The 22,792-nt window shown below is 34.6% G+C and overlaps 1 protein-coding gene across 2 annotated transcripts in view; it reads left to right on the top strand.

Moving 5' to 3' along the window:
* The window catches only part of LOC139121150 (phospholipid-transporting ATPase ID-like), a 105,489-nt gene that overhangs the window by 47,605 nt on the left and 35,092 nt on the right, over positions 1-22,792 (top strand). Inside the window, exons 2-3 of one of the 2 annotated variants that reach the window (XM_070685823.1) lie at positions 9,782-9,917; positions 17,772-17,833. In XM_070685823.1, the coding sequence (XP_070541924.1) occupies positions 9,902-9,917; positions 17,772-17,833 (78 nt within the window). In that variant the 5' untranslated portion in view covers positions 9,782-9,901. Of the gene's footprint in view, positions 1-9,781; positions 9,918-17,342; positions 17,487-17,771; positions 17,834-22,792 lie in introns of those variants that run through there. The other variant, XM_070685822.1, reaches the window with a different exon arrangement.

Raw genomic sequence — 22,792 nt, forward strand, 5'->3', positions numbered from 1 at the left:
ATATATATATATATATATATATAATATATATATATATATTATATAAAATAAATAAACAGATTACTTCAAGTACAAAGTAATAAAATCTATTACTTAAGTTTCATGCATCTTGCAATCCTCAGATAACGCTCTGCTTTTTGCATTGAGCACTGTAATTTCCCTCGAGGACATCTGTATACTTCGATATATATATATATATATATATATATATATATATATATATATATATATATATATATATATATATAAATATAATTATATATTATATGCATTTAAAACTTCCCTTGGCAAGTAAATACATTTGTTCCTTCACGTTATAATGACCATGCTTATGTATGGATGCACCTCACTTTTATCGTGGTAACGCTGTTTATGCAGTCATGTTTCAAGAGCCAAATGTGAAATGTTACACCATTTTCATTCTTGAAATGCCAGTCAACATCTGCAAAAAAATCGATAGTATGTAGCTGTTAAAGTATGACAGATTTTTCTGGATGTGGACTCAGAAAGTGGCTAGAACTAGTTGGCAAACCCCCCATCTAATGTGTGGTACGTTTTATGATATTTGGTCTATTGAGGCCAAACTAAATCCTTTCTTAATGATGTAACATGTATGCTATGCAAATGTGAAGCCCTCTTTTGTGTGTTAGTGTAAAATGAAAACGTGGAGGCAAGTATGAATATGGTGCGATCCATTAGAGCTATTTGACTGATACTAACGTGTCATATGGTGAAATCATGTACACATACAGTATTGTTTAATATTCTGAGAACTTTGCAACAGATGGTCACAGATATCATTCTGTAATGGGTCAAGGATGACACCAGGCTGTCCTGGATTCTCACATCATGAAATTGATTTGTCCATGTAGTCCAACCTTACTTTTCTCCAACTACAATGGTCCATTCAGGCGTTAGAATTAACCCACTTAATTTAATTATCTCCAGGTTGAGTCCAAATTTTGACTACCTCAAGACCTGAAATAAGTATTCATATAATATTGCTCAATTTGATTTCACATGCTTGTAAATGGTGATTGTATCTCAGAAATATATACCTTTAATAAATTGAATAGTATGTATACAAATTAAGACACCAATTATACTGTGGTTATCTCAAAATAGATGCAAAAATAATTTGTGGAGGGATATAATATTTTAAATTTTTGAACAAATACACTTTAATGCAATTAGTGTGGTTCCAATATGGTACGAACAAGAACTGCAGATTTGGCAATTTAATTTTTCACAGCATACCTGTATTGCCTCTGCATAGCTGATACATGAATTATTCCGCTTCATCTCAGATGATGTTCTGTGTTTAGTAATTTTGGATTCATTGGAAGATAGTGGAACAAATTATGAACATGTCTTACATTCACATGGTTAACTATTCAAGCATAATGCTGATGCCTGTGAAGGGTACGAAAAGACAGCAGAATCTGTGCATATGTAGAGTGAGTGAGTAAAAATTTCATGAAAACACATTTTGCAATTTTTTAGCTACTATAGACTATAGTCTATAGAAGCTATTGGGATGGGTATCCGTCCGGCGTCCGTCGTCAGTCTGTATGTATGTATGTATGTATGTATGTATGTCCGTTTGTGAGGCGTCCGTCCACTCAAATATCTTGAGAACCGCAGTACTTACTGATTTGATATTTGTTGTGTAGATGAAAATACGATTTTGAGAAACTATTTTTTTAATTTTTTGATATTGTTGAAATAGGCAAATTAATGCCAAAAAAGGTGTTTTTAGTAAAAATCTTCTTCTTCATAACCGCTGGTCAGACAGCTTTGTTATTTGGTATACAGGTCCCTAGGGGTAACCCAACTTAGACTTGTTCAAATTGTGATGAAATATGCAAATCTGTATTTTTAAGGAATTTTTTTGTCATTTTGGTCAAAATTTGACTTACATTGTATGTAATTCTTGTACTGTATAAATCCTATCAATTCACCCAGAAAAAAATAATTAATATGATTTTAAATAATTGAATTAATTAGGAAATCATCAAAGCCAAAATAATTTTAGTGTAGAATTATCAGAAAGTTCAACTTTTTTTGACAGTTCATAGTGAAATGCTTACCATCTTGGAGGATTAAAACATGTAAAGGCAACTTCCTGAATCCCAACTTTGACATATTCTGAACCGTCATTTATTGTGCCCTGTATGTTATCTAAAAGAAATTGCTCAAAATAGTCAATAGAGATAGAGATAGAGATAGAGAAAGTTCTAATTTCCATTTATGGTTGACTTGGTAAGGATAAAATAAAATTACTTTTTGAGGAAAAAAATAGAGTGGTCAATTAAAAGAGTGGTCAAAGTGATAGGGTTTTTATGGTAAAGCTGGGCTGTATAAAGATTCCTCATGTGCTATTTATAGCAATTATGCAATCTGTGTAAACAGTGCAATGAAAGTGTAACATGATTCCTTATAATGCTTTGATGACCTTGAACTTCTTAAGTTTCAAACATTTGACTCTTCAGTGTGCTTTCTCTGAGTATGTACAGTCTCAACTTATTAAACAGAACTCACAATGTTAATCAAAGATATCCACCTTCTTCATCAATACATGTGTCACAAAAGGTTATTCTCTACATAACTCAACAGAGCTCTGTCAACTGTTGAGTTGCTTGTTCTTTCAAAACCGCTGGTCAGACAGCTTTAATATTTAGTTTACTTGTCCGTAGGATGACCTTAGTGAGATAATTTCATACAGTAAGGAAATACTTAATTTTGTATCCATGTCTATAGTAGCTTCAGGGACTTTGGCCCTATGTTTGTTTCTTTCATGTCCGTGAAGTCTTTGATTTCACTGGCGAGTTAATCAGATCTGTGACCATGAAGGTCTGCAAAACAAGATATTAGCTCCTGTGTTCTCAGACAACTGACAACACTGCTGAGCCGTAAAAGAAGGAAGTAACACATCATTCTACCTTTTTCCTGCCAAAATAACAACTTAGTCAGTTCGTACTACAATACACAATTTACATATATACTTTTGTTGTGAAAATGTATTCTTTTGTATAGTTATTAACATATGAAAAGATTGCTCCAAAAACAGAGGGATATATATGGCCAGTACCCCTCATAATCCTCTTGTGGAGAATGCTGAACTCATATACCATTTAGACTGATCAGTGCCAATATTTACATTTGCTATTAGGAAAGTGATAATAGTAACATATATTTGATGCTGATTATGCTGTCATACATGTTAATTTAGTGAGCTATCACCGTGACATGTATTTAAGTTGTTATTTTGGCAGGAAAAAGTAGATGTGTTACTTCCTTCTTTTACGGCTCAGCAGTGTTGTCAGTTGTCTGAGCTCAGCTGCCTTGAGATATACTGAAACTTTGGTTCAACCTTTTTGGTGTATTCCCTTTCCCTGTATTAAAATTTTCATGGAAAACAATTATATAGTATTATACCTGTCCAGTGTTTAAATGATACATGACATTATTGTTATCTGTGGAAGTAGCTAGAAAGTGGTACAGTGTCACAAAAGACAATTTAGATAAAACTGTTCGGTTAAGCAGTACAACTACATCGCACCCGTAAAACAGGTTAACTACAAAACTAGGCCTCAAGATTTGATATCTTATTCTCAACAGAAAGTTGGATGTGATTTTCAACTTGAGAAAAAGATCAATGTTTTGTGTTACCTTTGTATGTGAATACCAGGTTGCAAATTTTGACTTTTGTTGGGAAAATCCTTGCTTTGACAGGCCTATCAGGTTTAGATTACAGTGGCTCTTAATTATCCCAGCATCATAACCTTCAATACACTCCCTCGGTGCCGTCAAATTCTGAAAGCTATAATTTTTTTCATCTGATTTAGAGAATTGGGAATTAAAGTACCATGATAGTCTGCTTATTACAGTGAGGGAAATATTAGTCATGAAATGAAGGACCCAGCCTAATTTATTGTCAGTCACCATCTAATAAGACGTAAATTATATTAAATGTGGTAAATTCAACCAAATTTCATAGTCACAGATATTGTGGCATATATATTTGTGCTGGCACATATTAATGGTTATTTGAGTCAATTTCAACTGATATCACCCGTGATCATCTCTCATTCATGCATATATACATGTGGCATCCACCATTTCATCACCTAATTCATTTCTGTATGACATGTCAGTGTGTAAATTACACTACATAACAGGATCGAAGCATACATTGCATCTGTATGCCAAATGAAACTGATCAGTGCTTATTATGCATCCAAGAAGTGGCTCGGAGAACTCAGTCTTTTCGATTGAAGACATAATAGAACTCACTTGAATTTCAAATAGCTTGCTTGCAAGAAGTGGGCAGGAGCAAGTCTGATAGAGTCAGTAAAAGTTTCAATTTATCCTTCTATAAGGATGTCTTACTTGAATTTCATTCTGGCCTTGATGTACATGTGTCAGCCGGAATATAAATTTGAGGACTTTAATGTCTTTTGTGAAGTATATAATCCCAGTACTTGGTGGGAAGGTTCTAATTTGCTGTCGCGAGGCCAGCCCTTGCACAAATCTTTTGTGTATCTCTTGAGAAATACACAATCTCTCACTGTAGGAGCTAGATCTCTCTCAGCAACTGGCTGCATTCACTTACAGTTGTAATTTCCTGTTCCAGGGTTGAAAATAGAACCTTGGTGTTTCTCAAGGTTGCATATTCTTATATACATACTTGTGCCCATGTGCCATGAATGTTTCCCATCCAAAGAATGTTAGAAGTATGCAAATACATGGACACTTCCATTATCAGACAAATGTGCATTCCCTGCCATATGTTACAGTGTAGTGAATTTGATGGTCAAATTTGCACATACTGTATGTGCACCACTGTTGACTGATTGTGTAAATGACATTGAGTGTGAAATTTAGTGACTATGGAAATACATAGTCATTTCATTACTATTATTCAAATGCTAAGACATGGATATATGCCATGCACACACACATAATATGAATGTACATAGTATATTGGATCACATCCTACATTACCATACATGTCATATCATATGGCAATATTGTTGCTGGTGAAAGCTCACGGACCAGTAATTGAAACATGAATAATTCTTCAACACAACAAGAAGTTTCTCTGTCAGTATCAGGTAATCCCTAAAGCATGCTGGTAATGCAAGTACTGCACTAGCCAAAATTATACTGTGTATATTTTTGACTTTCAGTTATTTTGACAATTTAATTCATGTCTGAAAAAATTGGTACAGTTTCTAGGTCGATTTTCTGTACAGCATGTTTAAATTCAAAGTACCATATCACATCCAATATGCCACACACGTGCAGGCCACATTGTATTTTAAAGAGACTATTATATTAACAATTTTAAAGTTCTGTGTGATTAAACAACAAATTATTGGCTGTGAAGAATTAATTTTAATGTGGATAAATGTACACCCGATGCAGGGCGAAGTTTGCGTACTTAAATTTAAACTCTGATGCAGCAGGCGAGCTGTGGCTGCATGAGCAGTTGAATCTAAATCAATGGTGTGGTACCCTAATAGTACAGAGAGCTGAATCAGCATGACCTCTTTGCCGTAGTGAAGGTCATCTGACTCATCCATGATACATTTTCTTTCCATTGACATATCTGAACTCACGGATTCGTCTCCTGCAGTTATATGTGGGTCAACACGAAGTGTGACAAGTAAGTTTCCCCTGCTTGACCGCAGTGTGATAAAGGCCGAATATCCAATTACCCCCAACTCTTCCATCATGACCATGTGTTGGATCCCTTCTTCAAAGCCATTAATGCTCACTTGATACTTCTCCAGGTGACATAAATTCAGGTTTGCGTTGTCTCAGTAAGTCTTATACCAGGAAACAAATGTGATGGGTAGGATATTTATAGTCATTTGATTGTTGAAGTGTATATGGATTTTATGTCTGTACCTGTGAAACAAGGACTTCTATTGTTGATCATTTCTGCCAACCAGGGTGTCATCACTAATATGATATTATACTCTTGCCGAAAAGCCTATCCAATATAGGAATAATTTCCTTTAGAATTTTCAAGTGCTTGGTATTATGGTGCATGACGCTGATATATATGCTACAAGAAGCATGTTTTTCAGTCGATTGTTTTTCCAAAGGTATAATTACACTGGAGACTTGATTGTCATCTGTGTCAAGACTCATCTACTTTTATCTTCTTCTAATTTATGTACATACAGTATCTTATTCTGAGCAATCTATCAAACATGGAATTGACATTTTCTCTCCACTTTAAATTACATTGTTGGACTGGTTCTGATCGAACATAATGAATACACCTTGAGTAAGGTGATGTAGATTCTCTCATTCTGATTCTAGTATCCATTTTGATATGTAAATGATGATCTAACCTCTATGAGTCAGATGGCATCTGGGCAGGATCATACTTGACCTATATCTGACCTACATTCTGTCCAAAGTCATGATTTTGCCAGTAAAAGTCTTTTGAATAATGCATATGTATAAAGTCCAAATTTACATTTTAAAAAATTTTCAGATTTTAGTAATTCTGTAATCAGAAATTATACTATGAATACACAAGGTACATTAGAAGTATGTTCAAAATCACTTGTTAAATACAACAAGCTGACCATAATAAATTTTTTTGGTAGAAATGATGTTTGTTGTCTGAGATGAGGCAATTTTGTTTTCATCAATCCAGTGAGGTATTTGAATTGTTTGTAATCTCATAAAATGTTATTGTGATAAGGTGTGAGCCAGAATTTCAATTTAAATCAATTGAATAATATAAATAGACTATAGTGCATCTGATAACGCATTTCTTATGTCAAAGCAAATCGTCATGATAAGAATATCACTTACATGTAATATGACTGTAACCAATCAGATCTCAATTTGTTCAAATTCTCATATCGTTAGGGATGATGAAGGTGCCAGTAATATTACACTGCAGTGACAGGTAATGCAAGATTATTAATGTGAAAAGAAAATTGAATTTCAAATTGTTCAGAGGGCTGTTGAAAGAAACATACCGTTTCGCCTTCGGGATAGGTTTTGAACAAAGCATTGCCCATGCACATTTTCAATGAGTTTCCCGTTACTGTATTATGAGGAAATGTGAAAATGCTGCTTATACTTTTCATTTTGAAAAAGAAAAGAAAAGAAAACAAAACGGTATGCATGATCCTTAGGTCTTCTGACATGATTATGTCTTTCTAGCATCCTATACTAATATTGTAACCAAATGCAGGTTACATGCAGTCCTGTCCAGGTGCCATCTGACTTGCAACTGAATTGGATCACTGCCCTGTCACATCAAAATGAGTACTTGTAGAGTCTAGAGTAATCAAAGTAGGATCAGACATAAACTTGTAAACTGAGAGGGTACATTGGATATTCAACAACAGACAGAATGTCAGCGTCAAGTCGTGGAATAAGTTGCGTTTCCATTGGGGATTAGTACTCAAATGGGGTATTTTTATCAGAAGTTAACTTCTTACAATTTCAATTCAAAGACTAATTCAGTTTTCCATAGTTTCCATTATCTGCTTGCATACCTCGTGGGATATTTAGATGAGCAGATAAATATATCATTCTTAATTAACCTGGCAACATTAACGCAGGTAGATTCACAGCTCTTCTCCAGATATAGATGAATTGTGTGCATAAGTCAGGTTATATTTCACATTTATGAGACAGAAAATTGATGGCTAGAGGAGATATGGGGGTTGTCACAGCAACATGGTTTAATTGCATTAACAGGCCACCAAAGATGTCACAATTGAGTCAATTTTAAGATTAATTCTCTAGTTTGGATCTTGTGACGTACAAGTGTATCCATAACAATGCTCATTTATGATAGAAAATTGCACACACACATCTTCTTATGGCTTTTGGTACTGTTTGACAGCCTGGTTTGTCATGTACCTGACTTGAAACCAAACCAAAGTCATTTGCTCAATCCAAGAACCAGATCTTGATTGTAGATTGTAGAGCTTTGGGCCTATTGCCTTATCAGCATTGCCTCGTTCAAATATGGTCATTTTGGAAGATGAAATTGAAAAGCAGTTCTCGTACCATATTATAAATCCAATATAAATTTAAATCACAAATCATATGTACTGCATTATTAAAATATACTAGTGTCACATTGAATACTTTAGTATGATTATCAAACAGAGAATTTCCAAAATGAAATTAAAGCATAGACCCTCGAGGGTCTATGAAATTAAAGCAAAAGCATGTTTAAAAGACTGCACATATGCTTACTAAAAATGCTGTACATTGCAAACTGTGTGAGTGTTTATATGTATGAAATGGTCTAGGATGAATGCAGTAACCACATATTGCATACAAACACAAAAACATATGACTTGCAATGAGTAACAATATAATTGTAGTTTCCACATTGAACAATACTGCTAGTTGATCAACTTCTTGTTGTGATGTCCATTGGATTATTCTGCCATCTGAGTTGTTATTACATAATTATAAGTTGGTATTAATAGTTTAGACAGTGACAATTTGAGATTGATATACAGGACACTATCTGCAATGTAATTTTTCTGCATATTTATGCTATGCAATATTCTGATGCTAATAGTCAAAATCTTATCATTCAAACATGAGTGCAAAATAATGTGCATGAAAGCAGGTGGAACACAAAATTGACTGACACATACCGTACTATATAAAGTACAATGAACAAATTTGAGAAATTTGTAGCCATCCACAAAGATTAGCAAATGTATTGCTGGCATATTTTTTTCCAAGTTTCAACTGAAGCTATGGAATGATTGCTGTGAGCTACCTGAGCATGACACCAATGTGAATCTGAACAAGTTTTCAACTAATCTGTGAGACAGTACCAAGCCACTGGAACAACATACTTTATTTTTTTCAACAAGTAGACCAAAATTAAAAATTTCAACAACCTGAGTGGCATCAGTATTAAAAATGGAAAAATTGATACCTTTGCCATCTAAAATTCCTGTCGAAACGTTTCCAGGAATTAACTTACACTGTTGAGTTTGTGAGGTATTCTCACAAAACTAAGCAGCATGTTGAATGCGGCTCTACCTGCACTTGTAATTTCATTCCTAATCAATTTTAGCCATAAAGCTATATGTAGTATTTCTAGTGCAAGATGTTGTTGACAGTATTGCTCCAGATATTGTTGAAAATGGGGCAATATCCATACAGCATTTACATGTACTGGTAGAAACTGAACTTTTCCCACTCGTAGCCTTCTTAAATTTATCTGTTTCAGATTTGTGTTAGATTTTAATATCTGGCTGTAAGCCTCATTCTGGACGTAGTCAATTTTCAAAGACTGGTAGAATGTATAATTCTCAAAAGATCATTGGCTGTTGAAATCACCACAGTAAACCATTACAACTGTTATTTCATTTATAGCTCATTGAGCCCAGTGTTTCTTTACATCCTGATAGTAGAGTATGGGATCTTCATGATAGCGGTGCGTTGGTTTTGCCAATGCACCTAGACTGTAGTATATGTCCAGAACATCTAACTTGCCCTCATAAAGTGTATAGTCCTGTTAAACCATGCATTAAGAAAAAGTACTTATTTATAGGTGCACTTAATAATTAACTCCCCTTCTCATGACCACATCTGCAGGTCTTTCAATATACATTTTCAAGTCACCTGTCAGATTTGGTATTTGTCTGCAATCATCATTGCCTAATAATTAGAAATTTATTCGTATCAAAATCATCATTTATTTACTTCTTTGTACCTATTCACATTCACCAATTTAATAAACTGTCACTTTTGCTCTTTCCAGAAGATAACAAGGAACCAGACTGTACAGCCGTGAGAAACTGTAAGAAGAAACCCAGGATTTGGAGATTGTGAATCAGCCTCAGCTTGTGATGTTGATAATCGGCCAAGCATTCCAACCATAATGGGGAGTGACTCAGGTGTGTGTTTGATATTACCCAGTCTCTAATTCAATAGCGCCTCCATCTTAACAGTGTTATCTCCATGAACATGACTTGAAAGTTGAAAGGAGGACATCATGGAAAGGTCAGCATCTTCAAGGCGAACCCAATCTTTTAAATTGCTATCTGCAGGCGTGAATACACACTGTCCCCTTTTTAAGCCCACCCGCCCCACCCACCCCTATCAAACAGACTCACCTTTCAGTGGAAATGCCATTTAATCTGCCGAAATCTCCAGAAGATAAAACTAGATAGATTCAATTGAACATGATCACAGTTTGATATTTTTATTTCTAAATGGAGCGCTATTTACCTCTACATTATGGTTGATGCACCAAAGGAGACTATGCATAACATCCTGCAATTTACCCTGTTTTCATCACAGTCAGGCTGCTAGATGTAACTTCATTGATGTGTGCCATATGCTTTCATGTCAGCAAACTGTATTGTGAATCCAATTAGATTGATCCCCTTCACACAAGGATTTGCCATTTTCAAAGCACTCCTAAAAGCTGGTTTATGACCCTCAGAGAGTAGATGAATAGCTCAACACAATGAACTTTACTTGAACCTTCACCCTTTCATGTCTATTTCTGATGCATGTGGAACAAATAAGCTTTAAAAAATAGTCTTTTCCACTAAGTGTTAGCTCCCGCATGACCATATCTTGTGTAACAACTAAAGTCTCATATGACATTTGAAATTGGTATCTGAAGTTAAGAAGAATGACATTGTAACGAACAGTAACTGCAATCTTCAGTACTGTGGATGGTGTGAAGGTTTCTCAGAATCAAAAAAGGCCATGTGAACAATACAGTAATGTCAGATCTTGTGCCAGATTGATCCAGATTGTTCAATTGATATAAATATTGAAGGCTGAACAGTCAGTGAGTTAATGAGTGGAAATGCTAGTTTTAAACTTATTTTACACATCAACAAACAGGCTGTGGGTTTCCATCAACTTGGACACCATTGTTTGTGTAGAAACATTAGGTTCTGTACATAGATACCTAGTTTACTATGATTGCAAAGAGCATAAAGGGAACATGACTTAAGTGATCTACTTATCTTAATGCACTTCTTCTAAGCTGGAATTTCTGGTATTTGTCAATAACCCATTGGTTTAGAGGGAGTTATAGATCAAATCAGGAGATAAATGCCATGACTTCTTTTAATATAATCATTCAAAGATGTGGTTGGAAATTTAACCTCCACATCAATAGTGAGTAATTATACACCAGGGTAAAATATCTTTTATTTCTTGGTATTCTTTGAAAACTCACGACTGATTTAGTTTACAAATATCTTTATAGCATAGACGTCATCTTCTTAGATATTGTAATCATTGCTATTTCAAGCATTGTTGCAAAGTTTTTCTCGGCCTTCTCCGTCTGATGAAGTAATAGAACCAGATTGTCAGTCAGACTAGAATTGTATGTCATCCTGTCCACATGGTGCATTTAATCAGTCTACCATCTATTTCAGACATGACTTATTTCTTTCAATTTTGACATGACGCAAGATTCTCATAATGACTCCCACATGCATGTAGTGATTAAGCATAATTGTTAATTTTATTTGAAAAGGTTTATATATACATGCATCTTATAGATGTATGTGAATTTATTTCAAGGAGTAATCCAATATGGCTGACCAGCAACCATTTGTCATTATTTCTAATAGTAACAATGACTATTCAGATATAGCTTCCTCATTTGATTTCTTTCAGTTTAAAGGAAATCTGTTCATTTTTCAATTTCCATACATTGAAGAAGATTGGCTGGGCCATTTATGCTATAGAATCTAGTTCATATTTGGTTTCAAACTTTCAAAAAGTACATTGCTTCATGCAAGATCAGATTATTTTAAATGAACAGGAGGTGTAATTTCAGTCTCTTTCTTGATCTAAAACTATTCCTTCACAGAACAATAAAACTAGGATTATTTTTCCAAAGCTCAATTGGCAAAACCATATTCTGTTTTATAATGTAATAAATCAGTAAAGTTTCATGTACAAAGTACTGTAGTATGCAAAAGAAATATTGCCTGAAGATTTAATCACCCAAATATCTGTGATCATAGTAAATTTAAATCATCTTTTTGCTTTTAGTCAGTACTAGTATCGGTGTCAATGAATATTATGAAAATAAGTTTTAATGAAGTTATCAGATACCACTTATTTATCTGTTTTTAGCTTCTCTGTCAGCGACGCAGAACTTATCAAATAGGCTGATTTTCTATTGTTGTCCGTCGTCCTTCAACAATTGCCTTCTCCTCTGAAACAGCAAGTCTGATTGCTTTGAAATTTGATATGCAGTGCACTTGGAACCTCACTTAAGTTTGTTCAAATTGTGGTGAAATTTGCATATTTGTATTTTTGGGGCATTTTTTGCAGTTTTTTGTAAAAATTTTCTTCCCTGAAATCGCATGTCCGATTGCTTTGAAATTTGATATGCAGTTTACTTAGGGTGACTTCGGACAGATTTGTTCAAATCATGGCGAAATTTACATATTTTGTATTTTTAAGGTAAGTTTGTCATTTTTGGTCAAAAAATCTTTAAAAATCTATCTTCTTCTTCAAAACTACATGTCAGATAGCTTTGACATTTGTTACACAGGACCCTAGGCGCTAGGGATGATCTATTTAAGATTTATTCAAATTGTGCAGAAATATGCAAATTTGCAATTTTTAGGCAGTTTTTGTCATTTTTGGTCAAAAAATTTGTTTCACCAAAGCCACTTGTCTGACAACTTTGATATTTGGTATACAGGTTCCTATAGATGAACTAAATGTGATGTTTTGAAATTATGATGAAATCTAACAATTTTGTAAATTTTGGGGCATTTTTGCCATGTTTGGTCAAAAAATGTGTTACTCAAAAAGTACTGATCAGATAGCTTTAAAATTTGGTGTACAGGTTCCTATAGATGAACTAAATGTGATGTTTTGAATTTATGATGAAATTTGCAATTTTGTATTTTTGAGGCAATTTTTGCCAGTTTTGGTCAAAAAACTACATTTTCAAAAAACTACTCATCTGATAGCTTTAGTCAACATGTTCTTAGGGATGATCTTAATGTGAAATCTTCAATTGTGTATTTTTGCAGCTATTTTTTTGCCATTTTTTTGGTCTAGCCATTGAAATGAGTTATCAACCCCATCTTCATCAACACGTGTCAAAAATAGTTATGTTCTACATTAAAACAGCGGCGCTATATCGGCAGCTAGGTCGCTTGTTAAACATTCCTTACAAATTCTAATGCAAGTGATATATATGACTTTCCCAGTCATCATAGCAAAGAAAAATCTTTCCAAAAAAATTCTGTTGCATTTCATCATATTTCCCTCAGGAAATCGTAGCCTTATTGAATAGAAGGCCTATTTTCATTCATGAAAGGCCTTTTAGATGAAATATTGATAATTAGAGGAGGTTTAGCATTTGTACATTGTGTTTCAGTGTGTCGTCTGAGTATTCTCTGAAATCACTGAAGAAACGTTATTGCTGGATTGAAAGAACTAGAAATTGCCAGAATTGTAGCAAAGGATCTCGAAAGGTGATATTTTTTTAATGAGATGGTGATACCCCTGGGGTTGACATTTCTAATATTGAAATATTCTTGTGGAAGCTCCTGTGGCGCTTGTATAGAAACATGAGATACAAATCCCTATTTGAGACGCATAGTGCCGCAGGCGTCTGTATGTTGAGGTATATCAACTTTCATAGAGTGGACAATTTCTCAGTTCTTTGAGCCTGAGTTTGAAAAAAAAGGAAGAAAGGAAAGGAGATATTCTCAGCTCGAAGTGCTTTGTACAGATCCCAAAAGTTGAAAAGCTACCTGAACGTGCACTACATGAATGCAATAAGATGAGTGTTTGTATGTGCTGTCTCCCCAGGGGGACTTGACATTTGTACTGGCAAACATGCCCTCAAAATTCATTCAGTTTTATTTCAGCATATATGTAATTGTGAAATACATACCTTGATCACCTAATCATGATTCTTTATTACATTTCCAAATCTATTGATTAAAAGTTGCATGAATATTGTTTGCAGAGGCACATTTCCAATATAATTTCCAAAGAAAAAAATAAGTAACTCAGTCCTTTGATCAAATTGATGTGTATATTGTATCTTTCTTCCAATATGAAAATAATTTATCTGCAAAAGAAAGTTTAGACAATACTGCCCATAAGATGGTATATAGTTCTTTCATAACAAAGGGCGAATAATTTGTGTGTTGTTTTTTGGTTTTTGAGGATCCGCCAGTAGTAAACAAAATTGAAAACAAAGAATATAACACAGATGAAAGGGCCAACAGCTGTAAATTTTGATGATTTTTTGCACTGTTTTTGTTTATGTCAGTTGCACATTTATGTTCCACTCCCCAAAGCACATTGAAACACCATTGTTATTTAGCTTGTCAACACAGTATCTATGTGTGTAAAATGCATTGTTATTGTTCATATTTGAATTCTAGTCTAGTCTGCAACTGGAATTCATTTGTCAACAATGACAATGCAGTTAACACATACACAGGTTTAGCTGACAAGCTGAATACTGTGTATCTTAAGATGAATCAGGGAGTATGGAACAAGAAACTGTAGTTGATGTTAAAAGCACAATAATTATTGTATTATCAGCATGTCAGCCACGTTGTGTTGTTCTGTTTGGTTGAGAGCATATGCTGACTAGTAAAATGTTGTTTTATCTGAATGCTAAAACGGGCCCCTGAACTAGCATAGCTTAATGTGAAGAGAGAGGGTATTTAGATAACAGGAAAAATTGGCATGAAAAGTTGTAAAATGATTAAATACAGAGACAATTGCAAGAGTATGGGACATGTTTAGGACATTTCTTTAAGAGCTGTCATCTAGAATATTTGGCTTGCACTTTGCCAAAATAGTGTTGCCACATTGTTTTCTGTGTCATTTTTTGATGTGCCATAGCCGAGTATGTATTTGCATAATGTGTCTTCTTGTCAACTTTGCCTCTGTCACTGAATTTTTGTTTGATAATGGTCGCTTGATATTTGATTTGATCTGCTTTCTCTTATTTTTTGTGCTAAACTGTGGAGAAAACAACATATAACACAAAAAACACAAATTTTGATATTATAAAATAGCAATAACCCCCTTCAGAGGCAGGTATTACTTGTGATTTGGGAACCTTAAATCTCATTTATACCTGCCTATGGTGTGAGTTAGCAATTACATAGTGAAAAAAATCATAAAGAGTTACGACTACTGGCCCTTTGATGATGTATTTATGTATCTCAATATCATCCAAGTGATGCTGAAATTTGTTGTAATTTGCAGTACACGTAGATGTAGCAAAAATATTCAATATCGTCAGAATACAGCATATGAAACAATCACATAATTTAGACTTTTGCCTTCACACCCAACATGATGAGAGTGGGAGGAATTTCAATTCTCTGAACCACATGTTTCTGAGTCTGATGTAACGCAGTTTAAAGATGGTTGAACTCAACCAGTGCTCTTGTGGTTAAAGCAATTGGTTCTAAGGAACATACACTTTAAGGTGTTTTGGAGCATATGTGTACATACCCTCGTTTTGCCAACGTCATATTGACTTGAATTAAGTTTGAACTGCGTCACTGACAAATATTTGTGTCTGCAAGGTTTGCGCTGTGAATCAGAAAATGGTCTCATGCAAGGTGTAGAGATTTCTTGTATTTCAGTCTGAATAGGATGCAGTATTTACCCATGCAAAATGTAAATCACTCCCTGTGTTCAAGTGCTGTGTTGAAAGATCTAGTTACAATGTATGTCCTGCGGGCCAAATCATGCTAGAAAAAGACGTTTGAAATATTATAGTGCCAAAATTACTTCATGAAATATAGACAACAGAGAGAAAATTGTGCAGAGGAGGACTAGATTGTAACTTGAGCCATAACAGTCTCATTGCGAAACATATTGAACTGCGATATTCCATTAATAATTAAGGAAGGTGTGCTTGCTCTATCCATATAAAGTGAATGTGTACAGAACATGTTGAACCACATTTATGATTTATGATCAGCAATGTTGATCTGAATGTGCTACAAACTGCTGTTGCTCATGTTTTTCAGCAAATTATTTTCCTTTTGCTGTGCTCTACAAAATTGTTTTTTTTTTTACGTTGAAATTCTGTCAAAATTCAAATAAAAAACAAGGTAGGAGTATTTCAGATTCTATGTTAACCCTGAAATTTAACTTTAAAGGAAGAGTTATTTGGTGAAATTCAACAATTTCAGGTAAAATTTTGAATTTTTTCCGATATTAATTGAAGTGTTTATTGATTTATTAGTCCCCGTTGCCTCATTAACAGAACTCAATAACTTTCGCGTTTTTAAATTAATGAACGGTGACAACAAAAAATGTCATGATTGTGATTTTCAAATTTACACTTTGTTGAACTTTAAAAGACTTGACAGTCTGTAGCCTTTTTGTTTGTGGTGGCTTTTAGGCATGCAGACACAGCGTTGGCATTATCAGTTAGATTGGAGATAATGATGTCTGCAGGTGCCCTGCTGAAGAGCTCTCCTTAAAACCTGAATTCTCTTGAACTTTCCTGGAGGTCAAAGAGCACTGAACCCCAAGTTTGATAACAAAATAGCTTTGTACTGCAGGAATTGATAGGATAGCCTTTCCCATCAATTTGTTTCTGGTTTTTGTTCTCATGCCAAAATGCATACATATTAAATGACTGTTGTGTTTGTAGATCAGTGATCAATGATATTATTATTTGATAATTTTAATACATTTTCAGGACATCGTCAATTATAAATTCTTCTCCAGATAAGAGTACCTGAAACAAAGTTATTCTCCAAGACTTTTGTGTAATTTATTTCATGTTACTACTTACAGTGATACACAATTTAAATGGGATAAAAATGTTGGTTTATTATAAAAGCAAAGAGACCCGTACGGTGACAAATATCTTTCAAATGCTTTCACAGGAAGTGATTCTGTGTTAATGTCAGTTCTGTAGTGTCAATCATGTAGGCTCAATGAGTTGATGAATTCCTCCAGGACGTGCCTTAGAGCTATCAGTGTCCAAACCTAGTTATAGATAAGTGCTACTGTATGCTGTTATTCTGCAAAGCTGATCTCAGGATGGATTTGAACCAAATGCCATCTGCATGTGTAACTGCACTCTCATGTTTCCTCTGAAATGTTTACTCTGCTATGCTTTTTGTAAAGATTGGCTTTGTGACCTTGCTATTCTTAGAACGGATGGGTATAACATAGCTTGGATAAAGAGGTGACCACACTAAATTTGTCTCGATTGACAGGGCAATCATACTTTTGCCAATTGGTCAACACACCCTGGTGCTCTATGTGTCATATCTCAAAACCGCAAGGACACGACCCACAGATATGAAAACATTTCATTGATATACACAGTCATGTATATAGTCTTAGAAAGTTCGATGCTTTGACCAGCCCAAAAATGGCTAATACTACGTTAATTCCAAGTCCTCTGAAAAGCTGCCTCCTGACGTACAATCTTGGGAGAAGGTTACTGGGATACAGTGCTAGTGGTACAGCTATTTTCATGTGGTATTTTCCCAGTTTTTTGCCAATCGTAAATTTGACAATGTATATTTGCCAGCTTTTCCATTTTCGTTATGTGTATAACTTTCGGAATGATCCCAGCTATTTCTTGTTTCCGTTTTAAAAATCAAGTTAATGATACACTGTAATGATACACTGTACATGTACTCTAGACCATCATTCTTCATTATGTCACACATTTTGCATTTGAATTTTCAAAACATGCTTCAAGATTAATAACCGTTTTTGTTGTTATATTCCTTGTTTTCCAGAGTTTGTTGAGAGAGTAGTTCATGCAAATGACAGGTCATTTAGCATACATCAAGGCTACGCGGTGAGTATCATGTCGTTTCTTACTTCAGTGAATTACACACCCCTGTTTTGGATTCTCAAACTCTACTTTATTAACCCGCTCACCCCAATTTCCGTGTACATGGATCCACACACACTACTGAAAACAGAAAACAACAATGGGGCTGGGCCAAAACATTGGTGGCGAAGGGGCTAATTAAGTCTGAAATTATCAAGGGATGTATATGTTATTGACAGACTGCAGTTTTGCTGGTATTTTCGTTGAATTTTAAATGATGTGAAAAAGGTAATTTCTTGTAAAAATTGTAGCAGACTCTGCACAATATGTAGATGTGGATTGATTGAGTAAAAATTTAATAGTCAAATTTAAAAACAGTCCCTGTGGGCAGTAGGCTTGAAAATTGTATATGGCATATTTAATAAGAAATTTAATTTGGCTGTTGAGTTCTCAAGAAAGCAATTACTCACATACCTTATATTGCCAGAATAATATTAATTAGCAATAATAATATAACCTTGAAACCACAGCAGTGAATATGGGCTTATTACCATTTCACTGCTGTAGACAGTTTCATTTCATGTTTTATTCCCAGCAAGTGATCCTGGAATTCAAAATTATCATTTGAAAAATGAACGATGAGTCTCTAAAGTGTTTCTTTCGTATTTGGCCAAATGACACTCAGTCAGGCGTTGTTTGTTATGACACGTTTCCAAGTGTTCAAGGACGCAATATAAGTAAATACATTCCTCTGTTTGAGTTGTTGGCAGTATTTTTATGGCTTCACCCTCACTCTTTCTTTACATGTTTTTGTAGTTCACCGCTGAGTCCTGTGTGATTTTACGATGCACGGAGAATGAGCAGTTTTTGTTCTAGAGCCGGTCTGTTCATTGCCCTGTATTATCAACATCAGTCAAGTTATTCCCGTTGTACTAGCAGTCTCTCAGTTATCAGTCTAATGGTACACCCCTCACTATCCAAAACAGTTATTGTACATGCCAATCTGTAGTGATGAATTCCATTTGGCAAACCACTGAAGGAGTGGGATGGACAAGAGATTAATTGGGACAGTGGTATCAATGGAATGCCACCTGTTGATTCCTCTGATGAAATTAAACATAGCAATGTTGATCAAACCTCCATGGTGTTCAGTGAATTTTGGAACATGCTTTCCGTCCACAGTCGTGACTATTGGACCTTTATTACGGTAACCTTGAATTAACTATGGGCGTTTGATCTCTTTCTGTGTAGGATAAATACATGCATGGTAAAAGTCCTTCCAAATAAGACCAATATGTCTGAATATTGGCAGTTCTATAAAAAGAACAAATACCCACTTAATTTCTTTCTTTGTTAGCAGCGCAAAACAATTTTTAATATGTCAGAAATGCTGGCACCTCTCTGAGCATGCAGTTAAACTGTACTAGCAACACCTACAGACTGAGATAAAATGTAGATATCATTTTACATGTGACTGCCATCGCCATGTTGCTGATGCACATGACAAAGTGACAATACCGTGCTTATATGTCCCATTGTTTCTCGTTTTTATCTTGTCAATTAATTTTTTCAGTATTACGTGAGTGACAGAAGTTGAAAAATTGAAAGAAAAGTTGTTTTAAATTGCCTGTAAAACACAGTAAAAAAATCAAATAACTGCTTGGTAAGATTGCTTTAACAACCTCACATGACTAAATTCACTCTTATTGTTTACAAGTGTTTATGTTGGTTGTTATGTAAATTACACACAACTGTTATGGATTTTCTCCTGATGTCCTTCCATTTGATCAATAAAGAAGACTGGCATTATAATATCAAAGGACCTATTCTCCTAAAGTGTGTTAAATATTCCTCTTCCCCTCCCCCTTCCAAAAATAACCCCAAAAAACAAAAACAAAAAACCTTGCTAGTTTGAGGTAATACCTATTACCCTGGAGATAATCTACCTGCAGGGACAGCATTTGATTCATCCATTCACTGTTTTTCAGGCCAAAAAAAGAATGTCTTTCTGGATATGCAAAATATCAAACACTTCAAACCTGTGGACCCTAGACTTGTCCTTCAAATTATTGTAACTGCTATAACAAAAGGGATAAAGTGTAAAATTTCATGTGATTTCGATGATATAATTCAATACAAGACTTCTATTGACAAGTCAACAAAGGCTCTAAAGGATGATGAAAAGTTCACCTTGGCACAAAAGTACTGTTTAATAGAGCTTTAAACGACAGCACAAAAAAAGAAAAGAAAAGAAAAAAAACCGAAAAAAACCCCCAAAAAACAATAGCACAGATGTACTTTAAAAACACATTTAGACACACTAAGCATTCATCTTGTATGCACTGTAACCATTAAATTTTCCTATCAGTTATTTTGCTGAGGTTTGGAGCTAGCTTGGCCTATTTCTTACAAGCATTGCATAGGATGGACAGTTTCATATTTAGGCATTGAATCTAACTTCATCTTCATCAAAACGTTTGGAATACTCCTGCTCTTTTCCATGGAAAGGTTGGACCTATTGATTTTAAATAAGGGGAGGTTAGGATGGAAGGCGTAAGATTATTTCCCTGCAGCTGACATCTGTGATTTAAAAAGTGCTTGTTGACATGATAATGGGATTTTTTATCATAGAAATGCTTGAAGTGTATTAGAGATGTAAGTCACATGAAAAAAATCCCCTTATAATTTCAGGGGACTGTGTGTACTTTTATTATAGGAAATAGCTAGGAGTGACCACTAATTATGATATTCAGATGGAACAGCTTGGAAAATTTTTAATGGTTTTGTACGAAACATTTGCATTAATGCTAATGTACAGAAAGTATTGAAAGCAATAATACTTCGGGTTTCAGTTCTTTTTTTCAGTAATTGCGCTACAATGCCACAGTAATGATTGCATATGTGACCTCCAATGAAGCCATTGTAATGTAAATATTTCTTACAATCAAAGTCCTAGTTGTTGAGTACAAAAAGAACTGACGTTTCAAATCGAGGATATTTTCGTCAAATATTCCCCTTCATAAATTTTTTGTTCATACTTGCCTTGTTAATGACAGATTAAGTTACAGCAGCCAATACACATTAAGGATCTGCAGGCTTTCTTCTATTCATGCACAAACCTGCATTATTAGAAGTGAGATGCCAGATATCAGTACATGGCAATGACTGTACACTTTATGCAAAGTTTGTTACTGATAGATTGATAAGAACAGTATTAGAGGAGCAGATTACCATGCCATGGTAAACTGATATTGGATTAAAATTGTGAGATAGGCCAATGATGTAATCGCAGTACCAGATGTAAATCTTTGATGTCATTGTGTCTCTGATGCGACTGAAAATTGGAGCAGCAGACGGGACAGAAACTTAGTACACACAATGCATTTCTACCTGTAAGATTCTAAATGTTTCACTTGTCCAATTTTGACGTTGACTTTTGTGTGTATATGTATGTGTATGTGATATATATTGTGGTGCAGGAATGAGTTTGTATATTGCTGGCAAATGCATGCTAGTGCAATGAGTTGGTAGAAATTGTTGGCCATTTTCCTTGCTGTGTAATTTGTCTGCATTGAATCTCCAATATTTTCATTGATCTGATTGAGGAGGGGTAAAATATATCTGGACAGTTTGCGGATGGTGCAGTGATATATTCCAGAAATCCCGCTGGAATACAAGACATTTTCATCTTAAGTTGAAAACAAGATTATTCTGGAAATTGTCTTTCTTTATCGCCAATTCAATTAAACATTGGCACTTTAACTTTGACTATATCAGTATTTCATATTATGATTAATGTGTTTAGTCAAGGATGGCGAAATGTGACGTTTTTAATAGTCTGTTTATCACGTGGGCCTTGAACTCTGACCTCTCCTTTTGTCAGATTCGTATTGTCATGTTTCCATGGAAATTAATGTAAGTGGGAATTAAGGGGAATGACACACCTGTATGGATAATTGTGAATTGAAGACATTTTGGAAATGAAGATGGCTGTGTGATCAGTACAGTTTGAACTGCCATCTTTCATTTTTTCCAAACTTATACTGCCGAGTTTGCGTTTTCCAGTATCCTTTGTTTGATTTTAGTATTATAAGTTGTAGTTCGACTTGACTCTCTCTGAAACTGTCCCATCAATTGTAATTTAGTGTGTAATATTAAAGGGCCAGTAATGCTAACTTTTGATAATTTTTCCACCATTTTTGTTTTGAATGTAAACTATAATTCCTTGCTACTCCCCAAATGCATGTTGATATACACAGTGTTCTGCTTGTCAACTCAGCCCATATATGCGTAAACTGCATTGTTATTGTTGAAAAGTGACTTCTGGTCCGGACTAGAATTCAAATGTAAACAACAATGCATTCTACACATATAGACGCTAAGCTGACAAGCTAAACAGTGGGTATTTCAACATTCTTATTAGAGTAACATAAGAAATCACAGTTGACATCACAATGTATAAATAATGAAAAAAATCATCAAAAGTCAGCATTACTGTATTCCATAAGTTTGGATTCATTTTAAAAGATTCATGTGATGTTTCAAAATTTTATAGTAATTCCAAAACAAACAGAAACAAATACATGACAGCATGTATTGTACTTCTTGAAGGAAAAAATGAATTGGATGAAGACAGTGCTATTCCTTTCCATGAATGACAGGAACCGTAATATTACTGTAAGAGCACAAAACATATTTGAACGTTATCAAAAAAATGAACATTTCGAAATTCCGAGCATTATTTTTAATTCGTATGTGTCCACAATTATGAACAGATAATTTTCAAGTTGTTGAAAACTTTACAGTCCGTATGCTGAACAAGAGAGAATGTGATAAATGTTTAAGCTAAACAGTTCTACATCTGGCCTAAACATATTCACCCCAATGTCCCGTAAAATGGTCCACAAACACCATTGACAACAATGGGTTTGGACCAAACCAATACCATAAAAGGGTTGAGTAGCATTGATTATTACTTGCACA

Source organism: Ptychodera flava, chromosome 21 (genome assembly GCF_041260155.1).
Source record: "Ptychodera flava strain L36383 chromosome 21, AS_Pfla_20210202, whole genome shotgun sequence".
Lineage (NCBI taxonomy): Eukaryota > Metazoa > Hemichordata > Enteropneusta > Ptychoderidae > Ptychodera > Ptychodera flava.